Below are 23,086 nucleotides of genomic sequence, written 5' to 3'. Positions count from 1 at the left end.
TGCTCTGTCAAAAGACCCCGTGGAATCGTAAATGTCCACCAACTTTAATGTTATAAGAGCTTAATGCCCATTTCATGGACGGTGCACTTCATGATACAGCTGCCCGCGGAGCATCAACATGACAGTTTATAGTCGGGTCAGGAAACAAATTCAAAGTGGACAGCTCAAAGTGTGCTACATCCATGCCATCACGTCGAATGGGTTTCAGCTCAACTCAGGGATGGCAAAAGATGCTCATCATCAATAATGGAGCAGCAGGCTTGCCAAGACATACCATGAGCATGTTCTGCAGGTCAGCCTCAAACTCCTCAATGTTGCTGTCAGGGGACAACTCGCCTCCGGTGGTAGTCAGCACCACTTCAGTCATGTACTGGTAATACTGTTTCACGATCAACCCACCTTTCAGAACCTCCTTGCACTCACGAACCAGCTGTGTGCAGAATGTCAAAAAAGGTGTTGGCAAAGTAGGTCACAAACAGAAATAGGGAAACTGCACAAAGGACTAAATAATAATAAAAGAACACCTGTTTAACACTCAAGAGTGATGGCTCCCCAGCAGGTCTTTGCTCCAAACGCAGCCTCAAGCAGTCATGAATGACATTCAGCAATATGCGGCAGAGAACGAGGTAGGCAGGTCGAAATGATGGCAGCCCCAATTCCTCCATCTCAGCTGGTGAGACCCGCTCAGTTAGGTCTGCTTCGGGGATGTCATCAGGACCAACACTACGACCGTGTTGCGGTTCTCCCAGAGAGAGCTGCTCAAGAAGCTCAGGAAGGAGATTCTGTGTCTTGAGATCACCTTGACTCGCAATCTAGGAAGGTTTGAAATCCGCATTGTGTGAGATTGTTGCTCCACATCAGAATCTCCACATAGCACTATAGTTGGATGATAATTTATTGTGTCCTTTGGTGCGATAGTTATGGAAGTAGATGAGCAAACTAGAAACACATACATCTTAAAAACTTATGGAATAAACTCATGGAGTTTCCAAAGAGACTTATTATTTAGAATCACTCATCTATCCCATGCATGGTGAGGTGAAGATCAAAATGAACAGAGGTTAGTGCGGGCTAAATAGTCAATCATTGTGGTTAGTGAAGATAGTGTGGTCAGGTGAGCACAGATCGAGTGGCCAATCAATGTAGTTAGTTTCGGTTGACTGGTTAATTCAGGTTATGTTTGGTTACTGTGGTGAGAAAATGTCGAGTTGGTTTGTATGGTGAGGAAAGGTTGAGCAATTGGTTAGTTTGGTTGATACAGGTTCACTTGTTGATCGATATTGTCAGTACAGGTTGAGTGGTTGGTTAACATGTGACAGATTCAGTTGATGACCGTGACGAGGAGTGACCTGTGAAGTGCGGAGGTCGGCCAGTAAGGCCGTGCGTGCCCGTTGCAGAGAACCGTCCAGCAGCTTGCGTAAACGCATCGTCAGCTTCCGCAAACCCATTTGCTTCAGGGCCTTGTCCACAAATGGGCGGTATAAAGCCGGGGGACAGCGATGATGTTGTTCAAGGTCTATCGGCCCAAGAATATCGCAGTGGATCTCATCCCCATCACTTTCAGAGCCAAAAAATACATCTTGGAAGTGAACTCTGGCACTTGTTCTTTCGGCTGTTTGGATCGCAGGGTCTTCGTGGATCTTCCCAGGCACTTCCCGCAAAAGGTCAGAAACAACAACAAAAATTGCTCATCATAACTGATGCCTTAATTTCAATGTGTAATGTTGTAATATGTCGATATGGCAGTAATGTCATTGAAAACATTGATAACCAATCGTTTTCTTTATACAATTGGCAGCTACCGATTGTTTGGGGTACTTGAAATGTTACTGTATCTGCAATGCTGTTGTGGAAATAGAACCAATCCGTTTTGGTAATCAAACGAGCAACTTTTCAACAATCATTCTCCCACTTGCTCACCTCTTACAACCAACCCATCCTTTTCCTCTTCACACTTCAATTCAATTTCCTCCTCCTCTTCAACATCCTCAAGATCTTCCCCTGTATCCTTCTCCGATTCAGAAGATGATAAACTTGAACCCGCATCTCCATGGTTGACCCCACCGGTTGCCCAAAGTGGCGATGTGACTTCAAATACAGGCCATCCAGCCCCGGCCATCTCCCGTACACCCAGTATAGTTCCCATTAGACCCAGCTTATGGTTGAGATCCTTTGTGGTGTTAAGCCACAAGCAGAGGGTGTGGAGTCGGTTCTGGAAGGTCTTCGCTCCATAAGCAGGGTGCTCATGCTGGAGGGCACGCAGTGAAGGATATAGTGCCTCAACCGCATCCAGGGCCTCCAGCAGTGCTTTTACCTTGGGTGTGGGTTCAGAGATCATGATAAATGAAAAATAAATAAATAAATAAACTCCAGAGGATAATACATATGCTGACTTCAACAGCATCTCTTGGAATTGCACACGTTTGTCCACACAGTAAGTAATAGTTCCGATACAGAACCATCAGAAGAACACAATGTATGAGGGTCATCCCAAAAGCTCTGTCACCCTGCTTGTTACTTTTGAAGTGAAAGATCTCAGTGGCAGCCATTTTGTTACTTAAACGTGTCTCCAATCATTTCTCAGACATGTGTGGTCCGACTTTGTTCAAACTTGGCACAAGCACAGTACATGACGACATACACACGTACCTCACTTTATTTTCCGATCTAATCAAAGATGGCTGACTGGGAGACTGGCGGCCATTTTAGTTGTAAATAAATATGGGCTTCCCCTTTAACTCCATACAACATGGGGGCTATGATATTTTATGTCTTTTTTTTTAACTTGTCTACTGATAATTCTGTTGATGTCAAGTTTCTACCTCAATTTTTGTTTAAACAATTTAAATAATGGCCATATGATATGGAGGAGGAGGAGGAGATTGGGACCATACTCTGTTGAGCGTTGGTGCTGCTTAAGCAGTCTCCTTGGCTATTGGGCACAATCCTTAATGGGTCGCCACTCCGACACAGTATCCCAGCAAGCTGGCACTCATTTTGCCGACCTCAGAAGGATGACAGGCCGAGTTAACCCCACCTGGTATTAATTCAACAGCTGAGCGGGATTTAAACTCAGGACCCTCGGATCCAAAGCCCACCACCCTAACCATTAAGCCAACACTAGGCATTTATGATATGGGCGTGACAGATATTTAGAGAAAAGAAGACAGTCACAAAACCCAAGGATCTCTGATCGATCAATGTCTGACCAGCAGTCGCACATAGTCAAACTTGGGTTTATTATAACGGTGAAAGCCAAGCGATACTCGTACACACAGACCCGACACTGTACACAGTAGAGCAAATGGTGACCGACTCTTTCTCTCCACTCCACTTTACCATTTATGCCTTCAGCTCATGAACATTCCCAAAAGACTCTGTTTACAAACCACACGTAAATAGGAGATGGTTCTTTATCTGGACAGTGCCAGAAACTACCAGATACCGTGAGTTCATCCTAAATCTGGAAGTAGATAACTTCCCTGAAAACTCACAACCTTTCCACAGACTAGATTGAACCACAATATCAACATTTGTCCCATTTTTACTCAATTTTATATGTCCAATTACAATCTCACCACAACCAACAACACATACATATTATATATGCCGAAGAACTGTGTGGAGATACTATTTGGGCCAGGGTAAGCACTGAGTGGTGGGAAGACCCTGCTATCACTGAATCACTTGTGGTGCCAAGCCCGAGGGTTCTGAATAGACAGTGTTGGGGAAAGAGGCAAGAAACTCAAAAGACTTCATAGACTCTGTGAGAAAGAAGAAGAGGTCCTCTTGGTGGAGTCATTCCTTTTCCCAACCACACGTTATTTAAAATTGCATCCAAAGTCTGAGTGCTGTACAAGTTAAATGTATTCGCAGATGAGCGAGTACTCTTAGAGGAGTGATGCATTACTACAAGGAAATGAATTGTTGTGAATTTTCGATGTACATGCGGGATTTTTATACAAGGGTGGGGAGTAGTCCTCCATGATAAATGGGGTCATGCACGGCAATGCCCCCCTTCTGAACACAGCCTCGAGGAAGGGGGGAGGGGCTGCATGACGAACGTGGTGGTCATGTTGCAGAAAATGATCCCTAAGGGTTAAAAATATGAAGATGTTGATGTTAGAGGTAGTTGTGTAATATGAAGATGTCAATTTTTGGGGTAGTTGCAGACTTGTCGTGTGTTTTTTATTTTATTTTTATAAACACCGTTGAAGCTTGTATGAGAGCTAACACACACATAATGTACGACAAGGGGAGCAGAAAACAAGAGGGGCGGAGTGGGAAGGACAAAACAGTGGTGGAACAGAGAGATTAGGAGATCTGTGGAAGGGAGAGGGATGGGGCGGGGAACACGGGGTGTACAAGATGGACATTACAGGGACTTTCAGGAAAGAAAGCAGGGAATTTGAAGGACTTGGGTTTGGGGTGGATTAACGGGGGTAGAAAAGGTCGTGGTTTTAGATGGGGGAAGATAAGAGGTGGTGGTGAACAGCTGTTTTGAAGACCTGGAGGGAAGAATGGGATTGAGGAGAGTGAGGGAGTATATTCCAAAGGTGGGTAAAAAAAAAAGAGGAATGAAAGAGTGAAGGTGAGCAGTGATTTGTGATTTTGGTAGTTCTACAAGAAGGGGGTTGTTGGCGGACCTTGAGCGCCCTGCAGAAATATGGGGGTGGGGGGGGGGACCAGAGAGAGGAGATGGTAGAAGACAGAAAGACCACCGACCTGCCTGCTGTGAGACTGAGAGACCCAAACACAGCCTCATCATGGGAGATACCAATGATCCTAAATGCCTTGGTTTCCACAGCATGAAACTGAAAAAGGTGACAGGCAGGAGCACCAGCTCAGAAGGGAGAGAAGTTCCCCATCAGGATGCGGATGAAAGCTTTGTATGCGGTGAGGAGCTCAGGTGGACCGAGGAAGGACTTTGCACGATGGAGGCCAGCTGGGAAATGTGGCTTTCCCAGGAAAGGTCATGGCAGATAGTGAGACCCAGAAGCTTGAATGAAAGGATTTCTGAGAAAGTAGATGGTGGGGGGTTCCAAACGGTCCTTTCGGAGAGGCATTGTGAGAGTGAGATTCGTCCGGATTGAAAGACATGTTCCCCGTGTTGGAACAGCTTCTGATTTTATGCAGGTATGCAGAGATTGTATGAAAATGTATGCATTTAAGGTAGTTGTGGATTTGTGGGGTGGGTTGGTACAATTGTGTGAAGATGTTGATGTTAAAGGTAGTTGTAGGTTTGTTGTGTGGGTTGGTGTAATTGCAAGATGATGTCTATGCTAGAGGTAGTTGTAGGTTTGTAGTGTGGGTTGGTGTAATTATATGAAGATGTCTATGTTGTCGGTAGTTGTTGATTTGTAATGTGGGTTGATGTAATTGTATGAAGATGTCTATGCTAGAGGAAGTTAGTTGTAGGTTTGTAGTATGGGTTGGCATCATTGTATGAAGATGTCTATTTGTAGGTAGTTGTTGATTTGTAGTGTGGGTTGGTGTTATTATATGAAGATGTCAATGTTGGAGGTAGTTGTAGATGTGTAGTATGGGTTGGTATCATTGTGTGAAGATGTCTATGTTGTAGGTTGTTGTTGATTTGTAATGTGGGTTGGTGTAATTACACGAAGATGTCAATGTTGGAGGTAGTTGTAGATGTGTAGTTTGGGTTGGTATCATTGTGTGAAGATGTCTATGGTGTAGGTTATTGTTGATTTGTAATGTGGGTTGATGCAATTGTATGAAGATGTCTGTGTTCGAGGTAGTTGTAGATTTGTCGTGTGGGTTGGTATAGTTGTACGAAGATGTCTGTGTCAGAAGTAGTTGTAGATTTGTAGTGTGGGTTGATGTAATTGTACAAAGATGTCTGTGTTAGAGGTAGTTGTTGATTTGTGGTATTTTAATTGTTGGTATCTGTATGAAGATGTCTATGTTGTAGGTAGTTGTTGATTTGTAATGTGGGTTGATGTAATTGTATGAAGATGTCTGTGTTAGAGGTAGTTGTTGATTTGTAATGTGGGTTGATGTAATTGAACGAAGATGTCTGTGTTAGAGGTAGTTGTAGATTTGTCGTGTGGGTTGGTGTTGTTGTACGAAGATGTCTGTGTCAGAGGTAGTTGTCGATTTGTAGTGTGGGTTTATGTAATTGTACGAAGATGTCTGTGTTAGAGGTAGTTGTTGATTTGTGGTATTTTAATTGTTGGTATCTGTATGAAGATGTCCATGTTGTAGGTAGTTGTTGATTTGTAGTGTGGGTTGATGTAATTGTATGAAGATGTCTGTGTTAGAGGTAGTTGTAGATTTGTAGTGTGGGTTGGTGTTGTTGTACGAAGATGTCTGTGTCACAGGTAGTTGTCGATTTGTAGTGTGGGCTTATGTAATTGTACGAAGATGTCTGTGTTAGAGGTAGTTGTTGATTTGTGGTATTTTAATTGTTGGTATCTGTATGAAGATGTCCATGTTGTAGGTAGTTGTTGATTTGTAGTGTGGGTTGATGTAATTGTATGAAGATGTCTGTGTTAGAGGTAGTTGTAGATTTGTAGTGTGGGTTGGTGTTGTTGTACGAAGATGTCTGTGTCAGAGGTAGTTGTCGATTTGTAGTGTGGGTTTATGTAATTGTACGAAGATGTCTGTGTTAGAGGTAGTTGTTGATTTGTGGTATTTTAATTGTTGGTATCTGTATGAAGATGTCCATGTTGTAGGTAGTTGTTGATTTGTAGTGTGGGTTGATGTAATTGTATGAAGATGTCTGTGTTAGAGGTAGTTGTCGATTTGTAGTGTGGGTTTATGTAATTGTACAAAGATGTCTGTGTTAGAGGTAGTTGTTGATTTGTGGTATTTTAATTGTTGGTATCTGTATGAAGATGTCCATGTTGTAGGTAGTTGTAGATATGTAGTGTGGGTTGGTGTTGTTGTACGAAGATGTATGTGTCAGAGGTAGTTGTCGATTTGTAGTGTGGGATTATGAAATTGTAAGAAGATGTCTGTGTTAGAGGTAGTTGTTGATTTGTGGTATTTTAATTGTTGGTATCTGTATGAAGATGTCCATGTTGTAGGTAGTTGTTGATTTGTAGTGTGGGTTGATGTAATTGTATGAAGATGTCTGTGTTAGAGGTAGTTGTTGATTTGTAGTGTGGGTTGATGTAATTGTATGAAGATGTCTGTGTTAGAGGTAGTTGTAGATTTGTGGCATGGGTTGGTGTAGTTGTGCATTTTATTTGTTGCTTGATTGAGACAATAAAATGTTAAAAGAAGTTGTGATGGTAATCCCTAAAAGGATTGTGGTGTTGTATTGTGATGTCATTCGTACCCTGTTTAGTTGTTTCTTTGTGGATGCCATCCCATGTTTTTAATGTTTTTTTTAATATTTTTAATGTTGTTTTTTTTTTTCTCACTTGTTTCACTCTTTCGCCCGATCTCGATGCCTATGACGTCATCATGTTGTAAATTGTTTTTGAGGGTTGTCTCCATGTGGAACCCCCTGACCCCCACCCCCTCAGTGATAGATCTCATACAAGTCTCTTCACTAGATGCCTTAATATCCCATCCATGGCTTTTAAATGCGTACAACTTCACGCTATCGTAGTTTCAAAGTGTATTGTTTTGTACACATTTTAATGGGCGGCCATTTTCTTCCCCGTTGCCATCCCTACATACGGAGTACGGTCGTGCTCCATCATACTTGTTTGTTTTATTACGGCCTCTCCGAGCATCTGCTAAACTCGGCATGACAATACCTCAAGGTTTTGACGATCGTCGCCGGCGATAAAAAGCGTCCGGCTCTTCCGAACAACAAGATCTCCCTCCCTGACAATGTTTTGCCACTTACAAAATAGAATGCCCACAACCCCGTTATCCTGGGAATGGGAAGCTTTGAACCACCCACCATATTCACCAGATTTAAATCCACATAACTTCCACCTATTCCCAAAAATGAAAGATGAGCTTCAGGGAAGACATTATGCATACGATGACGAGGTCAACACCGCCACATCGGAAGCATCGAGGACACTTCAGGAGGGAGGATTGTGCTGTAATCAACGAGATGGTTCAGTGCTGGACAAAGTGTTTTGAAAATGACAGAGATCATGTTGAATGATCAAGTTTGTCAATGGGATGACGTGTATTATGTCGGTGATGTGACAACCTTGGAGATGACCCGGAAAATAGAAAAACAAATTAAAGAAACAAAAAGGTTACTGTACCTTCTGGCAGGCCTCTCGTTGCCGCTCCAGATGTGCTGGATCAATAAGGTGGAATCCCTTTCGGCAATGAACCTGTGAAGAAGAAGCCTGGCTTTTCAAATCCTCTTCATCTGTTGTCACTCTCGCATGCAATGACTTGCCGGACTGCATGGCACTAACCTTGAACGGCTGCATCCCGCTAACCCCACTACCACTACTGAGATGGACCTCGCTCTCTGCATTGGGTTCCGCCCCACCCTGCACACCGATCTGTACCCCGCTTCCTCTGCCAGGCTGCAACCTGCTCTCTACACTGAACGGTGCCCCACCAACTGTGACAGGCAGTTGCACGCTCTCTGCATCCTGCATCATTCTGCCATGTGGCTCACCTTGGGGAGAGAAATGACACACATCATTAAAAGGGCTAAAAGGGTCATCAAGCTGATAACGTTGACAATAACAGTAATACTTCAAAATACACCATCTGTACCTGAGAGAGAGGACAACGGATCACATATCAACTTTGGACCGGTAACATCTTCAGTATTTGCACAGAAACGAAACGCCAGCACATCGCTCATCACATCAGGTACTGTTTTACGTGCTGCGTAAAGATACATGTCCTGATCTGAGGTCGAACGACCAGCATGCCAAGCCTGAAGCTCGAGCCAGATCAGATCATTCCAGGGATTCTGCCACAGTTGTTGTTGCTGTTGGTGTTGCAGGCTGATGGCAGATGCAGGCCCGCCCACTCCCAGAGCCCCGAGTCGACCGGGTGTGCCCGGTTCCTTCTCCTTGCGCTTGTTCAACATCAGCAACAACTTCAAGGTCTCAAAGAACCGCAGACGTTCGAGTGGTAGGTCAGAACGAGACGTCTGCCGCTGTGGGTGAAGGTTCAAGCTGGGACGTGGTCCCGCGACTTTACTACTGGATCCCAGTGACAAGTAATGTTTGGATAACTCCATGCTGGGTATGTCAGCAGGAACTGGTTGGCCGAGAGTGGCGGAAGGTGGAGAAGGGTCTGAGTGATTGCATTCAACCAACTTGAGGTCTCTTTCAGTGTTCCGCATTAAAGATAACTGCTTCTTGCTGCAGAAATCATGTGGAGGGTCTTCAGGGGTACTTGACCCAGTGGTCCATGTCACTCCAGCCAAGGATGAGAGGTGTACTCGTGTTTTATCTGTGTGAAGTGAAAGCATTAACATGAAGGTATGTCTTCACCCATTGTTTCTATAATGTTGGTAATTATTTGAATGTGATCATTGAGGTATCGATAAGGTACAAGAATGAATGGAAAAAGGAAAGGAACCGCAAATCGGGAAACGTCGTGATAATGATGATAATGTTGATGATGCTGATAATCCTCATTATGATGGTGATGATGCCAACTGTGATAATGATGATGGTAATGATGCCAATTGTGATAATGATGATGGTAATGATGATGCTAATTGTGATGATGATAATGATGCTAATGATGGCGATGCCAATTGTGATAATGATGATGGTAATGATGGCAACGTAAATTGTAATAATGATGATGCTAATTGTGATAATGATGATGGTAATGATGATGCGAATGATGGTGATGCCAAATGTGATAATGATGATGGTAATGATGGCAAAGCAAATTGTAATAATGATGATGCTAATGATGGCGATGCTAATTGTGATAATGATGATGGTAATGATGATGCTAATGATGGTGATGCCAAATGTGATAATGATGATGGTAATGATGGCAAAGCAAATTGTAATAATGATGATGCTAATGATGGCGATGCTAATTGTGATAATGATGATGGTAATGATGATGCTAATGATGGTGATGCCAAATGTGATAATGATGATGGTAATGATGGCAAAGCAAATTGTAATAATGATGATGCTAATGATGGCGATGCTAATTGTGATAATGATGATGGTAATGATGATGCTAATGATGGTGATGCCAAATGTGATAATGATGATGGTAATGATGGCAAAGCAAATTGTAATAATGATGATGCTAATGATTGCGATGCTAATTGTGATAATGATGATGCTAATGATGGTGATGCCAAATGTGATAATTGTGATAATGATGATGGCAATGATGCTAATGATGGCGATGCTAATTGTGATAATGATGGTAATGATTATGTTAATGATGGCGATGCTAATTGTGATAATGACGATGATAATGATGATGTTAACGCTGATTATGATGCTGCTAATAATGGTAATGATGACACTAAAACAAATTGAGAAAGAAAATAAAACTTCACGACAAAGAAAACGATACATTAAGCAAACCAAAATAGTCGAAGGCTGGATTTATAAGTTTATAGGAAAATACAATGTATTAAAAGTGAAATTGTAAACACCAACCACGTGGTCGAGCAAACTTGCGGTCGTGGTGGTTGTTGCAGTTACTCCGAGCGAGCCTCCGGTCTTGATGTCGGCAGGCAGGAGGTGAGATGCAAATCATTGTAGTCTCCTCACATTCACCCTCACACTCGACCTCTTGTTGTTCAAATCCTCCTACTTCTTCCTCCTTTTCCACCTCCTGCCGCTCCTTCCCACAGATCAATCCACGTGTTTGCGTTTCCTTTTCACAATCACCCCCACCCAAAGGACCCTCCTCGCAGAACCTGTGGAGAACAGCAACAACCTCAGGGGTCGCCACCTGCCCTCTTGCGTCGCCACCCGCTACTCATCCTCACGCATCGCCACCCGACCCAACGCGTCGTCACGCGTCCCCATGCATCGCCACTTTCCATGACTTGATGGACGTGGAAATGGAACATCTCATTGCAAGTTTGAAGGCTAAATCATTCTGGTTTGCTCACTCAGGCTTGCAATGCCTCTAAAAGACAAGGTGTAATGCAGCGACAACGAGAAAAGCACTTGGTGGAGCTCATAGCTTCACTAGGCTAAACAGTTATATATATATATATATATATATATATATATATATATATATATATATATATATATATATATATATATACACACACACACACACACACACACACACACACACACACACACAAGGTCAAGGCTCATGGAAGAGCTCGGACACAGAACAGATCAGGACACAGCATAACAAAGGGAACAGGAGAAAGGGGAAACGCCAACAGCAGGGCAGAGGAAGATGGTAGATGGAGACGGACAAACAATGGTTGCAGATCATGATGAGGTCTAGGGGAGAACGCAAGGGGTGGACAAGATGGATACATAAGCAAAAATTTTGGGAGGGGTGGAGGTGGTTTAATGGGTGTAGAAAAGATCATGATTTTGGATGGGGGATGAGTTGGGATGGTGGTGAACATCTGTCTTGAACACCCGGAGGGAAGAATGACACTGAATAGAGTGTGGAACGTGGTTCCACAGGTGGGAAAAAAGAGGAATAAATGAGTGGAGGTGAGCATTGATTTAGGCAGTTTTATGAGGAGGGGGTTTCTGGTGGACCACATGCATCGTGCAGATACCTGAGGGGGACAAAGCAGGAGAGGGCAGAGGGTACAACACTAGAAAAGAGTTGGAAGAAGGTCGAGAGACCACCAACCTGTCGGCGATGGCGAAGTGATAGACCCATAGACTCAGCTGCACCGCGAGAGATTTCAATGATCTTGAAACACTTGGTTTCCTCAGTGTCAAGTTGAGCAAGATCTCAGTTCTGAGGCATGGAAGCCAGCCCAGAGTAGAGGGTAATAATCCATCAAGCAGAGGATGAAAGCCTCAGATGTGGATAGGAACTCAAGTGTACCAAAGAAGGACTTTGCATGACAGAGGAAGCCTCGTCAGCATCTGGCTTTGGAGGCCAACTGTGAAATGTGGCTTACCCAAGAGAGATCATGGCTGAAAGTAAGTTGAGTGATTGAACCTCGTTGAGACAGTTGTTGAGAAAGTAGAGGGGAGAGTTTGCGGTTCAGTCCTTTTGGAGAGAGAGAGTGAGAGTGTGGGATTTCTCAAGATTGAAAGCATGTTCCAAGTGTTAGACCAGTTGCGATTTTGTCAAGGTCTCAGGAGAGGGAAGAGTTCTGCTGCCTGTGTGTCAAAAGGGTGAGGGATGTCACGGCAGAGTATGGAGTCATCAACAAAGAGATAAAGAGGATTTTCCAGAGAGTCAGTGAGATCATTGATGATGATTATGAATAGGAGGGTGAGAGCCACACGTTGGCTACGATGATATTGTTGGCTACGGGAGTGTAGGAAGTCAGTAATCTGAGAGGGGCAGGAAGGGGTGGAAGTTGAGAGGGGGCAGGACGAGGTGGAAGTTGAGGGGGGGGACAGGACGAGGCGGAAGTTGAGAAGGGGCAGGACGAGGTGGAAGTTGAGGGGGGACAAGACGAGGCGGAAGTTGAGAAGGGACAGGACGAGGTGGAAGTTGAGAAGGGGCAGGACGAGGTGGAAGTTGAGAAGGGGCAGGATGAGGCGGCAGTTGAGAAGGGGGCAGGACGAGGTGGAGGTTGAGAAGGGGCAGGACGAGGTGGAAGTTGAGAGGACAGGACGAGGTGTAGCAGATTGGGGTGGGGGGATGGTACTGACATGGAGGGGTAATTGACACCATGAATGGACATGAAGGGGAAACGTTTGGTGTGTACACATAACATTTGAAAAATTGACGCCTCCAGATTGCCAGACTGGATAACCTGCGACTAGCTTCATGGATAGGGTGGTGATGAGAATGATTTTCGTTGAAGGCATGGAGGAAAATTTGGCTGCAAGTGAAAAAGGAGGCTGGATGAACAAAGCGTTTAGGAGTGAGGAGGTTTTGGGAAATAATCCTGGTTTAAGACAAAAGGAACAGAGTTTGATGAAGAAGAAGAAGAATGAATGTGTTGCTCCTGATGGAACAACAATTTCGGAAACATTTTGGAAGCATGTTTTTTTTTTTTTTTTAGCAGCGTCTCGCGTAGCAAACGCTGCTCATAGAGAGCTCGGCGTTCTTCTTCTTCTTGTTGTTGTTGTTCTTCTTCTTCTTGTGAAGACAAAACCTTAATCTCTCAGACTCGGTTCTTGTATATACAAGACCCGGATCTCCTTAAATGCTGAGCCCATGTACACATCTTCACATTGACGGTGCCTGTTGAGAGAGTCTATCATGAACTTTTAAATATATTCGGACATTTGCTTTAAAGTTTCGAAAAGTTCACATCACTATTTAAAGATTATTCCATTTATCGTATTGTAATTTCGTAAATACATTATATATTTCGTAAATACACGATATATCGTAAATACATTTTGACGCGTTTCGCTATTGGCTTAACAAGGCACGTGACGAAATATCGGAAGTTGTTGTTGTTGTTGTTGTTTTTTTTTAATTAAAAAAAAAATTTTTTAGCCGACAAAACCTTTAGGAATGTGCCACACGCTGCTCGTGGACACATTTGTCCTTGTTTTTTTTTTATGTTGTGAAGAGGATTTTATCAAGAGAAATGTTATATTCGGTTTGGCGCCATTACGAAGAAGGGATAGGAAAATGAGTAACCGAGTAGTGAGATTGGAGTTTGTTTTTTTTCAGATGCTGTTGTTGTTGGTTGTTGGGGTTTTTTTCCAGTTTTTTTTCTGAGTGAAGGAGGAGAGATATTTTGTTTGAATTTTTCAGGGAGGAGGGGAAATGGATTGAGCCAAAGGATCAGTAGCAACACTAACTGGAATAAAAGGAGCAAAAATGAAGCAAAAAAGCGGGGAAACACACTTGACTATCACAGGAAGGCCCGACGTAACTCAGGAGCCGAATTAAACGATTTAACACAGCAGGAAACAGTTTGGGACAGAAAAATTGATGAAAACCACGAACAGCAAAACAAGCAGTCATAGACTGGTACTTACGAAATCGTCAACTTGACCTCTGACCTTGTCTAATAAAAGCTGTCTCGAGAAGGTAGCGACGCAAACCAGAAGTTTCTACGATGATTCTGTACAAAACCATTAAAAATCCAATGTTTGACCTCACTGTGACCTTGACCTTTGACCGATTTTGACCAAAATCTAATCAGCACTAGCCATCACCCTCCTGAATCACGTGGTGTAATTTGACATTGGTAGCTTCTTCCGTTCTCGAGTTATCGTGCCTACAAACAAACACACAAACACAGGACGGAAGTCATCAATATACTTACGAAATCTTTAGATTTCGTAAGTAATGAACCACGAATAAAAACAAAAGAGCAAAAATACAACGTAAATGGTCGGGGGAACTTGGCTTGAAAGAACTGGAAGGAGAGCGCGCCAATCAGTCGTCCATGTGTGCCACGCCGATCTGAGCTTACATTTTGTATCCCACCAAAGGCTGGATCTGCATCTGGACCAGAACCAAAATTTAATCGAACTGTTCTTGTTACCGACCCAACTCATCCACCAAGTTTCGTGTGAATCTGTCCACAGTGTTTTGACACATCATGCTATATATTGTTTTTGACTCTCTCAATGGTGAAGAATCACTTAAAAAAAAAAGAAAAAAAAAAGAAAGAAAGAGACCTTAATACCCTTTTAAACCCTCGACCCAACAGTATGGACCCCTCAGACTCACCCCCCCCCCAAGATCCTTCAGAAACCTAAGACATTAAGACCCCCCTCACCCCCTCACCCCCCCCCCAAGACCATTTAGACCCTCAGGATGCATCAAGATCCTATAGAGCCCCAAGATCCTGTAAACCCCTTCGAATCACATTACAACATTTATAACCCTTGTACATTAAAGACCCTTAAGAATCCTGAAAACCCTGAGACTCCTTTCTACCTTGAGATCTTCACACCTTTTAAAACCCTGGAGACCCCTTTGACCGTCAGACGTTTTGAAGACCCTTTAGACCATTTCAGACAATTCCGACCCTTCAGACCCACTTAGACCTTTTCTGACCTTTCAACCATTACAAGTTTTCAGACTTTGACTTTCACGTTTACAACTAGACCATTCAAACCTTTCATTTGCAATGAACGACCTTTTATTTATTTGCCACACAGAACAAGTCCTGGCGAGGGTTTACAATCTCCGATACATCATGTTAGTCAGCCAATGAGAACCATACCACGTTTCATGGGTCAATAATCCTTGTAAATGGGACAGCATTTGTCATTTGCTGACACATGCTTTGAATAGTAGTTGTCGGTACTTGTCGCCAATCAAATGCAATGAGATTACGGATATGATTTTTCACGCAGCATGGAGGGAAACCACCCGAAAGCCGACGGAAAACTTGTCACAACTTGAAAAATCGATCAAAATTTTGATGAGATATATTTAGTGAAAGCGGTGTTTTCGTTAATATTGGCAATAAAAACTGGCAGGTTGTTCGAGTACTGCAAACAAAGAGAGGTAAAATAGAGCCAAGACTGGTAGAATTGGCAACGATGAAATTGACATTTGCACACCGACAAACACGCAAACTGAACCAATTGGTTAAGTTAACCGCACTATTCACATTGTATGCGTGGTAAAAATAACCACGCGAAGGGATGGGTCCTTCACTAGTACAGTACAACAAAATGAATAAAAGGTAAACAATGTCTGCACATCATTAAAACACCTGAAAATCCCATCAATTCGACACTACCATCACCCTGAAATCCACACAACCCGACACTACCACAACCCAGCAATCGACATGATCCAACACTACCATCACCCTGAAATCCACACTACCACAACCCAGCAAACTACATGATCCTTCACCACCATCACCCTGATATCCACACAACCCGACACTACCACAACCCAGCAATCGACATGATCCTGCACGACCATCACCCTGAAATCCACACAACCCAGCAAACTACATGATCCTACACTACCATCACCCTGAAATCCACACAACCCGACACTACCACCCAGCAATCTACATGATCCAACACTACCATCACCCTGAAATCCACACAACCCGACACTACCACCCAGCAATCTACATGATCCTACACTTCCATCACACTGAAATCCACACAACCCGACATCACCACAACACAGCAATCTACATGATCCTACACTACCATCATCTTGAAATCCACAAAACCCTACACTATCACAACCCAGCGATCGATATAATCCTACACCACCATAACCCAGCAATCAAAACAACCATGCTCTACCTTAACCCAGCAATATGCACAATCCAACACCAGCATAACCCAGCAATCGACACAATCCTACACTACCATAACCAAGCAATCAAAACAATCCTACACTACCATAACCCAGCAATCAACACAATCCTACACTACCATAACCAAGCATTCAAAACAATCCTACACTACCATAACCCAGCAATCAACACAATCCTACACTGGCATAACCCAGCAATCGACACAATCCAACGCTACCATAACCCAGCAATCGACACAATCCTACACTACCATAACCCAGCAATCAACACAATCCTACACTGCCATAACCCAGCAATCGACACAATCCAACGCTACCATAACCCAGCAATCGACACAATCCTACACTACCATAACCCAGCAATCACCACAATCCTACACTGCCATAACCCAGCAATCGACCCAATCCAGCGCTACCATAACCCAGCAATCGACACAATCCTACACTACCATAACCCAGCAATCGACACAATCCTACACTACCATAACCCAGCAATCGACACAATCCTACACTACCATAACCCAGCAATCAACACAATCCTACACTGCCATAACCCAGCAATCAACACAATCCTACACTGCCATAACCCAGCAATCGACACAATCCAACGCTACCATAACCCAGCAATCGACACAATCCTGCACTACCATAACCCAGCAATCGACACAATCCTACACTACCATAACCCAGCAATCGACACAATCCTGCACTACCATAACCCAGCAATCGACACAATCCTACACTACCATAACCCAGCAATCGACACAATCCAACGCTACCATAACCCAGCAATCGACACAATCCAACGCTACCATAACCCAGCAATCGACACAATCCTGCACTACCATAACCCAGCAATCGACACAATCCTGCACTACCATAACCCAGCAATCGACACAATCCTGCACTACCATAACCCAGCAATCGACACAATCCAACGCTACCATAACCCAGCAATCGACACAATCCAACGCTACCATAACCCAGCAATCGACACAATCCAACGCTACCATAACCCAGCAATCTACATGATCCAACACTACCATCACGCTGAAATCCACACAACCCGACACTACCACAACCCAGCAATCAACAAGATCCGACACTACCACGACCTTGTAATCTCAACAACCATGCAAAATGCACAATGTTACACCACCTTAACCCAGCAAACTGCACAACCATACACTACCATAACCTTGCAAACTGAGCAACCCCATACTACCTCAACCCAGCAATCTGCATAATCCAGCACTTCCATAACCTCGCAATATGCACAACTATACACGACCTTTACCCAATCTGGACAACACAATAATCTGCACAACACGACACTACCATAATGCAGCAATCCAAACAATCCTACACTACTATAACCTTGCAATCCGAACACCCTTGCACTGTATTAACCCAGCAAACTGCACAATCTTGCAATGTGCAAAATCCGACACCATTTTCACCCAGCAAGCTACACAATCCGAAACAACCATTACCTTGCAATCCACACAACTCCACACTACCGTAACCTTGCAACTGCACAATCATACACTCCCTTTACCCAGTAAACTGCACAACACTACACTACCATAATTCAGCAATTCAAACAATCCGACACTGCCAAAATGCAGCAATATGAACAACCCGACACTACCTTAACCCAGCAATCTGCACAATCCTACACTACTTTAACCCAGCAATCCAAACAATCCAACACTACCTTAACCCAGCAATCTGCACAGTCCTACACTACCTTAACCCAGCAATCTGCACAATCCTACACTACTTTAACCCAGCAATCCAAACAATCCTCCACTACCTTAACCCAGCAATCTACCCAATCCTCCACTACCTTAACCCAGCAATCTACCCAATCCTACACTTTCATTGTATGAACACATGAGTGTAATTTGTTGTATAATTAAGTAGATAACGTGATTATCGTATTATCCATGACAATGCTCATCGGCTGCACAACTCCAACCGGTGTCCATGTGGCTCCCTTTGTGTGTACAAGTGTTACACACCTCGTCACACCCTGAACACACGTACACAGCCCCCGGTCCCGCACCCCGGCCTCGCGACTTGTGCCCAAGGCTCGGCTGGGCCGAGCGCGCGTTTCGAGCCTCGTGGAGGGGTCTTCGTGCCCCCGAAAGCGTGGGAGCGTGCAGTGCGTGGTGCACACTTTGTAAACCGTTCCGCGGTGCAGAACCTCGTCGCGCACACACGGTGTGTGCAGGTGTGTGCAGGTGCGCGGCCCCTGAAACTCGTCACCCCGCGCGCGTCCCCGTCCATCGAAGGTTCAAGTCTCGTGGTCGCGAGTCCCGCGCCGTGCTGCCGTGTAACCGTGCCGGTTGTGTGCAGCGTCACCCCGCGTCGCCTACCTGTGCCCCGGTGATCTGCGCATCGCACGGCCGGGGGTGGGGGCTCTCTAAGTATCTGGAGCCATGACGACACCCCCCGGCCCCCCAAATGCCCCTTCCTGCTGGATGCCTCCTCTGCACCCTTCGTTTCCCTCCACGCCGAGCCGGTTCGAGGCGAGCAGGGCCGAGCAGGGCCGAGCCGAGCCAGCGGGCCGTGAACGCGACGCTTGCAAGAGTGCAGGGGCCGCTTGGGACGATGAGGTCGCTAGGGGACGCTCTGTGGGCCATGGTGGGACCTCCCTCAAAAGGAAACCCCCTGACACCACGAGGGGGCGATGTGCGACCGCCTCGCGCGTTCACCGGAAGTGGTGTTGTAATTACCTCTCGTCGAGGAAATGTTTCACTCGGACACGTCACACACGGGCCTCAAATAAACCGGGCTGTTTGAATGAATAAATAAATAAATACGAACGTAAATAATCGCTTCTTGTCCGGGACCGTGGGCTCAACAACATCAACATCAACATCAACGAGGATGGCTGACGTCACTTCCTCCGTGAAAGGGGAGGAGCCTGGCGTGTGTGAAAGAGCCCTGAAGTATCCGGTGTCTGGTTAATTTGCATATTGAGGCGGAGCCTCCGTGACCAGATTTACTGCAGCAGGAGATTCGTTCAATTTGTGAGAATCCAGGGGATTCAGGTCATTTGTACTGCTAGGTCAGGTCAGGTCAGGTCAGGTCAGATCTGTGACTTGCTCCAGGTATCATGTAAACCTGTACTAACCTGTCCCATTGTCAGGTTGTCGGTGACTAAACCGTCTCCCCCACCAGGTTTTCTGGTGAGGAGGGTGTTGGGATATGGACACCCAGCAGGATTGAAAACAAAACCTGTCAAAGGGCGGACGAGCTCCTTGTGAGTCAACGGCCATCCATATCTAGTGCCCAACTGCAGTGGGGAACCTGTTTTTAGGAGGTTGGTGGCAGGATTTGCACTCTGGCCACCACAAAACACACAAAAAAAACACAAAGAACTGGTCTCCCTGGAAACGTAGTGGCAGCAGAAACAGGAGATAAGTTTAAATTAGAATTAGATAGGAACCTGGAAGTTATGGAGATAGAGGGGTAGAGGGATGTTGATAAGACTTTTAGGTAGTTTGAGCATTCATGGGTGATTGTGTACAGAGCGCTGTTGGGGGGGGGGGGTCTTGTTAAGGGGGTTGTGTTTTTAACCAAGCCCATGCCCCCTCCCCAATGGGAAGAAAAGGGGAAAAAAAATTACAAAATACTACATAAAAAAACAAACATTTTATTTCATTAATTAAAAACTTTTTTTTTGCATTTTCTTCCTTGGATCTTGTGGGGATGGGTTGGTGTGGTGTTTGTGCAGGCATGATGGGCTGAATGGCAAGAAGTCATGGACTGAGGGTGGCCGGTTCATGGTTTGAGCGCCTACAAGCTCATCGCTGGACTTGGTATTCCAACGCTGGCGGTGTGGCAAAGGAGATTGACTATGTGCTCATTGATGGTTACTGGAGAATGGTCCAGAACTGCAGTGTATACAGGAGTGCTCAGTTGCTAAATAGAGAAAAAAGCCTTGTGGAAACAACTTTGAAATTGCAGCTTCAATCCAGGAGAATGGTACTGTCCCAGTAAAAGCTGGATGTTGGCAAGCTCAAGGATGAGAGGGTCGCTGAGGAGTTTGCGAACAAGCTGAGTGGAGATTTAGAAGGTTTGAGTGCTTTGGGGAATCCTGAAAAGTTCTGGAGTGCCTTCAACACCACCATCCTTGATGTTGCTGGTATATGTCTTGGAACTCACTGTCAGGCGAAGAAGAATTTTATCTCTCAAGGAACAATGGCTATCATTGACAATAGTCGGAGGGCCAGGTGAATGGCAGAGCTGAGCTGTTCAGTGAGTTGAGGCGTACAACTGTACGTGCACTGAGGGTGGACAAGGAGGTCTATGTGTGAGGGCATCACTAGTGATCAAGTGATTCTCTTCCTGCTTCCAGGGGAATTTGCGCATTGCGTTCCTCCAAGCCTGTCCCTCGGTATACTGCAATAAGTGCGGAGGGTTGTGGGCTCTTGACAAAGGAGTCCGAAGAGAAGGCCCGCTGTGCGATTTACTTTGAGCTGCTGTACCAGGCTGATGAACCAGCTGTTCAGTCGGATTTCAGGGGTGTTACTATCCCTATTGCTGACCGCCAATCAACTGTGAACCATCTTTTTTGTGGAAATACAAGCTGTGGCGAAGCAGTTGAAAAGGAGTAAACTCAAGGTTGGTGGAAATGCTGAACTCATGTTGTTGCATGCAGTTCTGTGCTCTGTTTGGAAGATAGGTGTCATCTCAACTGACTGGAAGAGGGGCCTTGTTGTCCCTCTTTGGAAAAGGAAGGGTGATCGCCAGGACTGCAACAACGACCGATGGGTGACACATCTCTCATTGCTGAAGAAAGTCTTTGCTTGGTTAATTCTTGATAGGGTTCGCCACCATCTGCTTGAGCACCAGCATCCAAAGCAGTCAGGCTTTACACCAAAGAGGTCAACGATTGACCGTATCCTTGCCATTCAGGTCCTCACCGAACGCAGATGAGAGTTTCGGCAGGGGCTACGTGCAGCCTATGTTGATCTCTGTAGAGGTTTTTTGATTCAGTGAATCGGGATGCCCTCTAGAGGATTCTTGGTCTTTGTGGTCATGTCAGGTGTGGGAGCATGCGCCGGAGCAGCGCGTCTCTGCGTCCACTTTCAGCCGGTACTCCAGGGGCCTCCGTCTGGCCATCCCCCAGGCAGACGTCTGGCCCATCCCCATCTACTTGAGATGCCGATCAATCTGATGCAACTCGGAGGCACGTGGTCAGCCCATTGGCCTCCTCCACTTACGAGACTCCCTCGCTGAGAGATTCTGGTGAGCAGGATCAGCGTCAGGAAAACGAGCCACATGTCCATACAGCCGCAACTGACGCTCACGGACTATGCAGGTAACAAATCTCATTTGACTCTCTCTCTCAGCAACCGCTCGTTGGGCACAAAGTCCCACCAGTAATAGCCAAGGATTCTCTGAAGAGACCTGGTACCAAAGGCATTAAGTCACCCTCTCAGATCCCTGGTCAGAGTCCAAGTCTCACATCCATAGAGCAAGACTGGAAGCACCAAGTACCTGAAGATTCGGACTTTCGTCCTCCCACACAGGTACCGGCAGCGCCACACCCCATGATCCAGTGAATCCATGACTCCCCAGGTCCGGCCCAGTCATCAATTGACCTCTGGCTCACAGCCAGCAGACACATGAAAATCACTGCCGAGGTAAGTGAATCTCTCCACGACCTCAACATCCTCACCACAAACAGTAACAGACAGGATAGCAGCATCCAAGATGTCATTGAAAGCCTGGATCTTAGTTTTGACCCAGGAAACCCATAATCCCAGTGGCTCCGACTCCTCATTCAGCACCTTGAGGGCCCCCAAAAGGATATCCAGAGTCTCCGCAAAGATGACTGCATCAGCTGCGAAATCAAGGTCAGAGATGTTGACATTCCCAAATGATGCACCACAGCTTGATCTCTCCGCTATCCTCCCCAGAATCCAGTGCATACAAGTGCTGAAAAGTGTGGGGGCCAGAACACACCCCTTGACGAACTCCAGTAACAACTGGAAATAAGTCATAGAACTCCACCACATCTCACAGCACTCTTAGTACCAGAGTATAGTTCAGACATCAGATCGATCAGTTTTGGTGGCACCCCACAAAGACCAAGAATCCTCCAGAGGGCATCCTGATTCACTGAATCACACGCTTTACAGAGATCAACATAGGCTGCAAGCAGCCCCTGCTGAAATTCTCCTCTGCGTTCGGTGAGGACCCCAAGAGCAAGGATACGGTCAATCGTTGACCTTTTTGGTGTAAAGCCTGACTGCTCTGGACGCTGGTGCTCAAGCAGATGGTGGAGAACCCTATCAAGAATTATCCGAGTAAGGACCTTGCCCGGCAATGAGAGCAACATCACCCCTCGGTAGTTGCTGCAGTCTTGGCGATCACCCTTCCCTTTCCAGAGAGGGACAACGAGGCCCAGTCCATTGGGATGATACCTGTGTTCCAGGCAGAGCACAGAACTGCATGCAATGACATGAATGCAGCAGTTCCACCAGCCTTGAGAAGTTCAGCATGGATGCCACTAATCCCTGGAGCTTTACCCCATTTCAACCGGTTCACGGTAGCCTGTGTTTACACAAACGAAGGTGGACCACAGTTGATTGGAGGGTTAGCAATGGGGATAGTAACACCACTGACATCCAACTCAACATTTGGTGGATCAGCTTGGTACAGCCACTCAAAGTAACCGGCCCAGCGGGCCTTCACATCGGGCTCCTTTGGCAAGAGCCTACCACCCTCTGCATTAACTGCAGCACACCGAGGGACGGGCTTGGAGGAAAGCAATGTGCGAATTCCCCTGTAAACAGGACGA

At 45.4% G+C, this 23,086-nt stretch overlaps 1 protein-coding gene across 1 annotated transcript in view; it reads right to left on the bottom strand.

Annotated features, from left to right (window-relative positions):
• The window catches only part of MAP3K4 (mitogen-activated protein kinase kinase kinase 4), a 50,181-nt gene extending 31,252 nt beyond the window's left edge, over positions 1-18,929 (bottom strand). Inside the window, 10 exon segments of the mRNA XM_085857841.1 lie at positions 275-430; positions 525-812; positions 1,350-1,651; positions 1,921-2,314; positions 8,199-8,566; positions 8,668-9,357; positions 10,548-10,810; positions 18,648-18,693; positions 18,696-18,836; positions 18,839-18,929. Of these exon segments, the coding sequence (XP_085713967.1) occupies positions 275-430; positions 525-812; positions 1,350-1,651; positions 1,921-2,314; positions 8,199-8,566; positions 8,668-9,357; positions 10,548-10,810; positions 18,648-18,693; positions 18,696-18,836; positions 18,839-18,914 (2,724 nt within the window). The 5' untranslated portion in view covers positions 18,915-18,929.
• Positions 18,930-23,086: the final 4,157 nt, after the last annotated feature.

The sequence above is a fragment of the Eptatretus burgeri genome, chromosome 15, assembly GCF_056783735.1.
Source record: "Eptatretus burgeri isolate ZD-2024b chromosome 15, Ebu_testis_v1, whole genome shotgun sequence".
Taxonomy (NCBI): domain Eukaryota; kingdom Metazoa; phylum Chordata; class Myxini; order Myxiniformes; family Myxinidae; genus Eptatretus; species Eptatretus burgeri.
This window is presented reverse-complemented; position numbering and strand designations above follow the sequence as displayed.